Genomic DNA, 10,700 nt, shown 5'->3' on the forward strand with positions numbered 1-10,700 from the left:
TTCCATGGAATGCTCTTAACATCCCGATAGCAATGAATACATGAAATGCTTTGACAATAAATACATTAAAAAAGTTCATCTTTGGAAGCCGTGGCGCTGTAATTTCACTGTGTGACATTAAAAAGAGGGTTCACAATATCCTCTATTTCCATCATAACATATTTTACTTAAAGCCCCCCTCCACTCGGATATGTATTTTACTTAAAGGTCCTTCACTTTGACCTTCACTGTGCAGAATGATGTATTCTGTTTGCACTTTCAAATCATGTGTTGGGGGGAGCTTTAAGTATTAATAGCTATACACTTATTTGCACTCACCACTCTGGCCACTTCATTAGGTACACTTGTACAACCTTATGTAATTTAAAACAACACATATAGTACATATTCAGATTATTATTGTTAAATATTTAACCATACCTTTATCACTGAGGTAGTTTTCAGTGGTTTTGTAGCTTTATATTGAGAGATGTTTTAACATTATGTCCACCCAAATTACAAATATTACCTTTTTCACAGTGTCAACAACAACAATAGGCTCAGTAAAATTCATGGCAGAGATGTTGAATTGTAGTCATGTTTTCACATAATCACTTCTTAATTTGCTTTTGTCTTTTTTAGTATATTTTAGCCATAAATGGTTGAAAATAATATGTGTATAGACTAAATCTGGTCATAATTTAGCACTGTTCAACAGTGACTGTTGACTTGTGACCTCAGTATTTAATACTTCATTTTTTGAATGATGTGTAGGCCTACAAGTGCCTCGCGATGGAGCAATGCAGTGCGTTGCCACTACACTTGGGGCCTTCTGCCTGATCAAAGCTGTCACTCCGCTTTTTTTGCCTGTCATAGCCCCACTTCCCCATCTGAACACACACCTACACAACGAGACCAGTCAAGTCCATTTGAGATGATGTACTCATCTAAAACTTGGAAAATGTCTCATGTGGTCCTACATTCCAGTGCTTTGCAAAATAATATTTCCTCAACAAAGTTGTCTTTTTAAATAAATCTGATGTATCCAGCTGCAGAGCGAAATATTCACTAGCTCTCACTTGCTCCAAAAGCTGAGCAGCTGAGCAGAGGTTTCTCAATACTCTAATTTCCCCTCCTCGACTCCTCGGTCCTCCGGTTGTGACCCGGAAATGGATTTCAGCGCGCCATGTTAAAGGACATCTCATTTCTCTAAATGCAAATCGAGGACCGAGCATCGAGCATCGAGGAGGCACTGATGGGTCCTCCACGGCTCCTCCACGGATGCATTTTCGGGAACGGTGGAAGCGTTACGCACGGCCGGACTTATCTCCAGTGATGCAAATTAGTTGCTTTTCGGCGCCTCCCGCTTTTTTAACGCTGATTTGGGTGACTTGTGTAATTTGTGGAGAACCGAAGAGTTTTCGTTTTGGGGGGGGGTCGGTCCGTCCATCCGTCCGTCAGACAACTTCTCACTTCAAAAAAGAAGAAGAAATCTAGATCGCAAAATAATTAAACAAGCGAGTGCCTGTTTTTCCTGGCCAAGAACAGGTTCATTGAACACAACAGGAGCGTAACGTGCCTTCACCATAGGTCTTCACGTGGTTATGTCTCGTCTGAAAGGAGTAACGGAGAGCATCGGAACGCCGCTCCAGCTCTTCAAATATTGCAGTACCCATAAAGAGCCGTACACATGCCGCAGTGTTTGCGAGGCTGTGTCTTTAGTTGTAAGCACAGTGGCGATCTGTTGTTATTAGCATCTGGTTAGCTAGCTATGCTAACGAATTTAAAGAGCTTTTCTACAACCAGGTGGAAGAGAGCTCTCTCCTGAGAGGCTCAAATAACCTCAGCTCAGTGAGGTTAAGGCACACCTTGATATGATCATTATAGTTATTAATGAGACATTAGAGACTAAATTATTAACAGGTATAAAATACTATATGACAGTAACAAAAAAAAATGTTTGAAAGGGGAATGATTTGTAAAATATCCAAATAGAAAAATCTGCTTACAGTTCTGTTTCATATGGGTGTTGAAAGATGTATCCATAGATCTCCTCATGTTGCTCTCAAAGTGCACTAGATTGATGCTTTTAACTTCAATATTTAAAAAAAAAAATCTTCCCGGGGGAGCATGCCCCCGGACCCCCCGAGAGGAGGTTAGGTGAGGTCCCCCCCACTTAAATCATGTTCACATGGAGGGGGTCCGGGGGCATGCTCCCCCGGGAAGATTTTTTTTTTTAAATATTGNATCTCCAGTGTTATTGCACTTGCATACATTTGGGGGAAAATAAACACTTTTTTTTTTTTTTTTTAATAATGGTTGAAATTATATTATTACAGACTGAGATCTTCTGGACATTAGTCTTAAGGTTCAATCTCTAAACTACTGGATCCTACGTTCCCCATAATGCAACTTGAAAGCATATTTTCTTTCACACTCACTGCCTCTTAAAAGGACTGCTTCATCCAAAAAATGACATTTGTAAACAGAGAAAAGTCAAACTTTTTCACAAGATCCATTTAGAAACATGTCTTGGCAAATGCGATTCTTTATGCAGTGTTTTAGGTAGCAATGTTTAAAAGAGGTTTTGGAAGTAGTGAGCATAGAAGATTTTTAGTATAGTTTTGCTGTTGTTAAAAGCAGTCCCAATTCAAGACTTTGCTGTTGTAGGTCCTTTGTTCACCTTGGAGGTAAGAAACATGTTTCTTCAGGAATTCAAAGTAACACTGGTTGAGTAATTGATATATACATGGTCATTTTGTGGGTGAGGTGTTGCTTTGATCTGCAAGGTTGACTGTTAGCAGAATATTTGTATCCATTTTTTCATACCACAGTAAGTAACTGCAAGTAACTCTTAACATTTTATTTTTACAAAACAAAAACAGGTACAGATATTGCATTTGTTCAGTTACAGACACACACCAGACACCCTCACTCCAATAGCAGTTTGCCTTTATGTATAAAAACTATAAACTAAATCCTCATTCAGTCCAGCTCTTGGTTTTGGTGGATGCAATACACAATAAACAAAAAAAGATGAAACCAGTAAAATTGAACAAAGTTCACCCAAAGAAAAATGCATCTCTTCAGCATTGGAGCGACTTTTGTTTGTTTTCTATTTGACACAGATTTATATGTTACTAAAGGGCTGTCTGTGGACATATGCATCTCTGTGTGCTCGGCTGTTTCCGTTGCTTCTTCTTTCTTCATAATACAATCCAGGTACATCGGTCACTGTCTGCCAACACTTGCAGGGACGAGCCTACGGGTGAAAGAGGCACAATTCATTATTGTCCTCACACACAAATCAACATTTGCACCTTTGTCTTCAAAATGGTTATGATAGCACATGTTTCTTTTGGCTGGCAGTTAGGATTACATTAGGTCTACACAGTTCTAATGATACCTCCGGGGAGTGTTTACTTCTACGACAGAAACTGACATTCAAATGTATTACACTTTAACCAACACTCATACTAAATAAAGACTTACATTTATCTGAAATAAACACTTAAAATGATCCAAAAAATCCCAGACCACTTGGTATTATTCATACTGGCTCACAAGGTCAGTAATGATGTAACATGGGTGTATTAATGTGTGAGGAGGTAAAGAACTGTGTAATATGGGTCTAATAACAGTGTAAAGTGTCACGATAGGTAAATTATAGGTATACATTAAAATGTGATGGACTGAAAAGCTGTTTTTGTTTTTTTCTGGCTGCTGATCTAGCCCAATTTTACAGCAGACATAATGACATGTCATAGTAGGAAGACACAGCTGAAGACACATTACCGTTTTATTTAATCGTCCCAATAAGCCGGGACAATGTGACAGTGAGCCAAAATGCACTATTCAGCCATCATTGTTTACACCTGTGTGTTTCCTGCAGGGTCAAAAGGGCTTCTGTATCTTTTCCAGGCTGACACACTTTTATGATTTACTGGGACATTGAAATAGAACAGCACCATCATTAACGTTATTACTAACACCTGTGTTTTTCCTACTGTAACAAGTGTCAAACTGTCTGCTGTGAACAAGTTCCTCTTGTGGGGGTTTAGCGACACACTTGAAAGGTGCAAAGCTAGCATTAGTTTAACCTGAGCTTTTCCTGCTGCGACAAGTCAAAATGTGATCCATTATTAGAGACATACTGTTGCATGATGTGAACAAAAAAATGGTTCTAAGCCTGGCAAACAAAGCAGTGATATATAAAAGTGTATTTAGATGTCTGTCAAAGTCTTAAAGCAAATCAAGCTTACAGGCATTAGCTAGAGGCTGTATCAGAGAAAATGTTCTAATACTGCATCTACATTTGCGTACTGATGTGTTATTTTCAGTGCATCAGTGTAAATAATTTGCTACTGTCAATAATGACATTGCTAGCTAGCTAACAGTTCTGAGGGCACAGCAGCTGTGTGCGATTTAAAACAATTCTAGTTGAGATTCACCCCCCACGCAAGTGTTCAGTGTACAAAATGACAGTGTACTTGGGAAAGTATCTGAAAGGCAAAAAAGCTCTTGTTATGTCAGCTTAAGCCAAGCACTCTGTATCTGTTGTTGAAACCTACCAAAACATTAAACCTATTGAAATGTGCAAAAACAATGACGGTCACTTCACTTTAAGACAGGTGAGTTAGAGGTGTTGGTAACATCTGTAGAGGAATTCAAAGATGTGTGTGTGTGTGTGTGTGTGTGTGTGTGTGTGTGTGTGTGTTTGCATGTGTAACCATAACTGTTTGGTGGCAACACATTGTGAGTGTCTACCGTATGCCTCTCTTTAGGTTCTACCTGCTGGCATTTTGTTATTTTTCTCAAAGGCAATAAACAAGCAGCCATTAGGAACGTTGGCAAGTAAGGACAGCTAAATGGTACACCTTATGATAGGATAGGAGAAATGGATTAGGAACTGTTCATCTAATATAAATCAGGTCCTTACCCTATTACCATGGTTACCAATCAGTTAAGATGGCATCAGCAAGTAAACATGTTTATTTAACACGGCCCACACTGTTCAGATGTGAACAGAAAAATTAAAGGTGTGAAGTTTAAATCCGTGTGTGTGTGGCTCACCTTTGTGTAGAGCTTCGTTGGTCATGCGATTGATGTAGCGGGAGCTGCTCTCGGGAACCAACCACTTCATCACCGTGTTCACACACGACTTCCTGTAAGAACTCCACACACTACCACTGGCAAGGGAGAGAGAATGAACACTTTAACTCAAAATAAAAAGGAAACATAACAAAAATACAGGACTGTCTCAGAAAATTAGAATATTGTGATAAAGTTCTTTATTTTCTGTAATGCAATTAAAAAAACAAAAATGTCATACATTCTGGATTCATTACAAATCAACTGAAATATTGCAAGCCTTTTATTATTTTAATATTGCTGATTATGGCATACAGCTTAAGAAAACTCAAATATCCTATCTCTAAATATTAGAATATCATGAAAAAGTATACTAGTAGGGTGTTCAACGAATCACTTGAATCGTCTAATTAACTCGAAACACCTGCAAGGGTTTCCTGAGCCTTGAAAAACACTCAGCTTGGTTCAGTAAACTAAATCACAAGTATGGGGAAGACTGCTGATCTGACTGCTGTCCAGAGGACCGTCATTGACACCCTCCATCAGGAGGGTAAGACACAAAAAGAAATTTCTCAAAGAGCAAGCTGTTCACAGAGTGCAGTTTCAAAGCACATCCACAAAAAGTCTGTTGGAAGGGGGAAATGTGGCAGGAAACGCTGCACAACCAAGAGAGATGACCGCAGCCTTAACAGCATTGTGAAGAAGAGTCGCTTCCAGAATTTGGGGGAGCTTCAAAGACAGTGGACTGAAGCTGGAGTCCAGGTATCAAAAGTCACTGTTCACAGACGTGTCCGGGAAATGGGCTACAATAGCCGTATTCCCATGGTCAAGCCACTTCTGAACTCAAGACAACGGAAGAGGCGTCTGACTTGGGCTAAGGAAAAGAAGCACTGGACAGTTGCACAGTGGTCCAAAGTCCTCTTTTCAGACGAAAGCAAGTTTTGTATTTCATTTGGAAGTCAAGGCGCCAGAGTCTGGAGAAAGGCTGGAGAGGAGCAAAATCCAAGTTGCTTGAAATCCAGTGTGAAGTTCCCACAGTCAGCGATGGTTTGGGGAGCCATGTCAGCTGCTGGTTTGGGGAGCCATGTCAGCTGCGGTGTTGGTCCACTGTGTTTCATCAAGCCCAGAGTAAATGCAGCTGTGTACCAAGAGATTTTAGAGCACTACATGCTTCCGTCTGCTGAAAAGCTCTATGGAGATGAGGAATTCATTTTCCAGCATTCTGGCACCTGCCCACAGTGCCAAAACCACCAGTAACTGGTGTACTGACCATGGCATTACTGTCCTCGATTGGCCTGCAAATTCCCCTGACCTGAACCCCATAGAGAATATGTGGGGTATTGTGAAGAAGAAGCTGAAAGACACCAGACCCAACAATGCTAATGAGCTAAAGGCCGCTATTGAAGCATCCTGGGCATCCATAACACCTCAGCAATGCCACAGGCTGATTGCCTCCATGCCACGCCGCATTGATGCAGTAATCCGTGCAAAAGGATTCCCAACCAAGTACTGAGTGCATTAATGGACATTTTCAAATGTTTGATTGTGTTTTGCTGTTATAAATCTTTTTTTTTTACTTGGTCTGAGGAACTATTCTAATTTTTTGAGATAGGATTTTTGAGTTTTCTTAAGCTGTATGCCATAATCAGCAATATTAAAATAATAAAAGGCTTGCAATATTTCAGTTGATTTGTAATGAATCCAGAATGTATGACATTTTTGTTTTTTTAATTGCATTACAGAAAATAAAGAACTTTATCACAATATTCTAATTTTCTGAGACAGTCCTGTACACTCACAAAAAGCTAAATGTGGTGTGTGGGGGGGTTGGCAGAAGTTCCTCACCTGGTCTGACCCTTGACCTCAGTCAGGTCACCTACACCCACGGTGCAACACACACCTGTGTCGAGGTCCCAGCTGACCTGCAGGTTGGAATGATACGTGTTTGGCCTGGAAACAAAAACAAGAAAAAGTAGACTTTAGTGGGACGAGAATAATTAGCAGGGCTGAAGAGGGCTTTGGGTTTATCTAAGACACGTACCTGCAGTGCTCCTCGTCCACGTTGGAGAAGGCCAGTAACAGCAGACCAATGTTGATCATCACAGTGTTGGTTTCAGGACACACCTGAGACCCATCATACACCCATTATCTCCAGGTCAAATACTAAATGTTCTTCCCCATTTTTTTGTCCCAGCTCAAACAGGAGAACTAGAAACAATCCATCTACTAGGGCTGAACAATGACATTCAAATTTGCATGCTACGCTGTTGTTTTTTTTCAATTCAATGTGTTTACCCTGGTATTTATGTAGTTGTTGTTTGTGTACTGACCTCTAACATCACAACATCGTAGTCGCTGAATGAGCAGAACTGAGGGGCCCAGGCAGCATCGCTCCTGATCACCTCATTGATGAGATACTCAAAGTCTAAAGTCAGCTGCTCCACGCACACACTCTGCAGGAGATATAAAACAGGTTCAATGCACCTGATTATTGACTCTAGATTCCAGGTAACATGTGTATCCCAGTGTTTCTGAATCAGCCACAGATATACAAACACGCACCTGTCCATTGTGTGGCCCGGTGACCAGCTGCAGGTTCCGTCCCTTCAGGTCAGTGACTGTGAAAGGCAGCTGAACTTTATCGTCTACATAACCTTGGGAGACGGAAACAGAGAAGAAGAATGTGGGTCAGCAGCTTCAGACATTTTTCACTCATTCTTCATCTGTGTGTCCTCCCTTTTTCTCTCACCTCCTGCACCTCCCGCAGGCTGCTCCGCTGCCCCCGGCTGTTGGAGGCGGTACTGCAGGAGTGAATAGTTGACATATCCAGGCTCGCTGGGGCCAAACTCCTGGGATGAGGATGGGGGGGAGGAAGAGCATGAGGAAGAGGAGGCAGGAGACATCCCTTGTTCAGAGGACTGTGGCACACTGTGGCTCCCTCTTGATGTTGACGCTTGTGGTAAAATAGTCCGTCTTTCCTCTTCCTCCCTCCTCTTTTTACAATCTGCCTCCTCCCTCTTTGTCTCTTCATGAATCCCTTTGTCTCCTGGTAACTGCGCTGCCTCCTTCGTCCCATCAGATGGTCTTCTCTCAGCCTGGTCTTCGTCCTCTTTCCCCCCCCCTCCTCCTCCTCCTCCTCCTCCTCCTCCTCCTCCTCCTCCCTGGGCCCTCCTGAAGAGGTCAGCTGCAAACTCTCGTGCTCGAACGGCTGCTTGCGACTGGCTCGGAGATGAGGGAATCGAAGTGGGTCTGCTAGGTGGCGGTCGGCTTTCGGGAGATCCCTGAGGTAGTGAGGAAGAAGAGGCCGAGGATGTGGAGGAAGAAAATGTAGAGCCTTGACTTGACAGAGACGCTCTCTTTGTGTAAAGAATCTGTGATGACTGGCCCTGCTTACCTGCAAAAGAAACATTATGATGTCACATGATGGTAACAGGCAGGGGTTCATGGGAATCAATAACGAGCTGCTTGTGTTCGAGTGTTACCTGGGCAGAGTGAGATGCCGCAGGCCACCAGAGAGTAGCTAGTGTTCAACAGGATGACCTGGTCCTTTTTTAGCTGGAAAGCTGGCTGGAAGGTGGGGAACGGGTACACCACCTGGTACCTGCTGTTGAGCACATAGCCATGCTCCAGACACTCACCACTTCCTGGGGAGAGAAAGGGATGAAGTCAGATTAGAAAGAGAGAGAGATAGGGACAGGAAACAATAAAGTAGTCAATGTGTGAGTATGTGTGTATTAACCTGTGCGTATGGTAGTGGCCGAGGGAACAGGGCAGCAGTAAGAGCAAGGTTTAGGTGGAGGCATGGAGGCAATAGTGATGTAGATGTCTCTGTTGTTTTCATCACTCATCACTAAGTTCATCAGCACGGAGCTTGAACTGCGTGTACTGGCAGGTGGAAGGAAACATCAATTACTCATCATTAGCTAAACATTGCAAAAGAAATAGCCAGATATGCATCAGCTTAATATTGAGATCTTTTTGTGTCCTTACTTGAAGCCAAAGATAACGATTTTGGAGTGGTCATTTGGCCACTCACACACGGTCAGGTAGAGGTCGCTGTAGATTTCCTCTCCTGCAAACAGACGTACATGATGGACCTAAAGACAAAAAACAGAGATGAGATAAAGAAAAGCACATCCGTAAATGAATATGACTTATCCAAGTTCGTCACTTCTAACTCTCAAAGGAGGATGTGGTTTTGCATAGAATTCTGATGGAGTGAGTACGTTTCTTCTCATTTACCTGTTTGAGTCTACTGTGCAGGTTAAACTCCCACCAATAGAGATGGTAGGTATAGAAAGAGAAGTCGTCATCTTCTCCACAGTCGCTGGCGTAGGACAGAACGTAGCGACCGCATTTGGTGAAACCCAGAAACACATGCCTGGAACAAAAAACATCACACAACACTGTAAAACAGGCCTCTGCTTCAATAATACACATACTCGATCCTCAATCTGAGTATAATGGCCACTACTAGATAGGGGTTTTCTAATCCAATAAGTAAATGAAGTGTCAACACGTATTTGTTAATTAAGGGAAAACAAAGCATTGGTATTGGACATAAACTATTGTATTGAGACTGAGTTGTATTGGTGCATCCGTACTAACAGATAATATTCAGAGAGCATGAGCATCAACAATCCTCATTAACACACCATTTGGTTTGAAATGCTTTCAGTTTAACGAAGTGTATTTCTGTCCATTGTATAAGACAAGTTGCATAATGACAACAAACCCATTGAGTAAACACACGCACACACTGACCCTGCTCTCAGGAACTCCTCACTGACGATGTTCTTCAGCGGGACACACACTCGCGGTGGCAGCTTCCTAAAGAGACGCTGAGAAAAATGTCCTGACAGCTGCAGGGCAGGCAACAGAGTAGTTTTAGACAACATAGTCAAATACAAAGTGCATCATCATAACGCATGAAAAGTGTGTATAAAAGATATGGAAATTGCACTAATAATGAAATAGCTTGTCGTTGATACAAAACAAACTCAGCTTCAGTCATAACCCTGCACAGTAACACGCAATGATCTTAATGGCTAGCGTATATACAGTAAACCATTTGCTTATAAATCAAACATACTAACGTGGGTAACGTTATATCTGATGGTTGCATTAATTACTTAATGTGCAATCCGGCACATTTCTGCTGTGGTTTAGCTAGAGCTTTCACGGTTCAATATGAAACCATGTATGAAACGCTGTTGACGGCTAGGCTAGCATGCCAACATGCCTGTAGACTCCTGCTCACACAGGAGTCTACAGGCATGTTAGCAAGCCACACCAAGAGATGTACATATCGAGAAAGGTTGCTTGAAAGCAAGGGGGATATCAGTTTCCATACTTAGCATAGACTAATTAGCCACCTGCCTGCCATTAGATGTTAGCCTTCGAGCTAGTTAGCAGCTAGCTCCAGAACGCTTTAACAACAGCGGTCATACATTCTCTGAACTGCTCTTTCAGTGTTTAATATCACACGTTTTCTGAATGCATGCCTACCTTCCCACGCATGAGAAGCTTCACGACATGGTCTTTGTGTTTTCTTTGAGATTTCTGTTTGCTATCGTCCTTTTCTGATTTCGAGCTGGGCGCCATCTCTCTCTCTCAACTGTAGTAGCTCG

At 42.0% G+C, this 10,700-nt stretch overlaps 1 protein-coding gene across 1 annotated transcript; it reads right to left on the reverse strand.

Moving 5' to 3' along the window:
* Nucleotides 1-2,827: 2,827 nt before the first annotated feature.
* On the reverse strand, nt 2,828-10,700 carry dcaf15 (DDB1 and CUL4 associated factor 15). The gene is made up of 13 exons (XM_010779544.1): nt 10,579-10,700; nt 9,835-9,932; nt 9,313-9,451; nt 9,061-9,167; nt 8,810-8,955; nt 8,553-8,714; nt 7,820-8,464; nt 7,633-7,724; nt 7,401-7,523; nt 7,112-7,194; nt 6,916-7,020; nt 5,053-5,168; nt 2,828-3,241 (listed from the first exon to the last, which is right to left on the reverse strand). The coding sequence occupies exons 1-13, from the start codon at nt 10,672-10,674 to the stop codon at nt 3,186-3,188; spliced, it is 1,968 nt and encodes a 655-aa protein (XP_010777846.1). The 5' UTR covers nt 10,675-10,700; the 3' UTR covers nt 2,828-3,185.

Source organism: Notothenia coriiceps, unplaced genomic scaffold (genome assembly GCF_000735185.1).
Source record: "Notothenia coriiceps isolate Sejong01 unplaced genomic scaffold, NC01 NC01_scaffold00020314, whole genome shotgun sequence".
In the NCBI taxonomy this organism is placed as follows: Eukaryota; Metazoa; Chordata; class Actinopteri; order Perciformes; family Nototheniidae; genus Notothenia; species Notothenia coriiceps.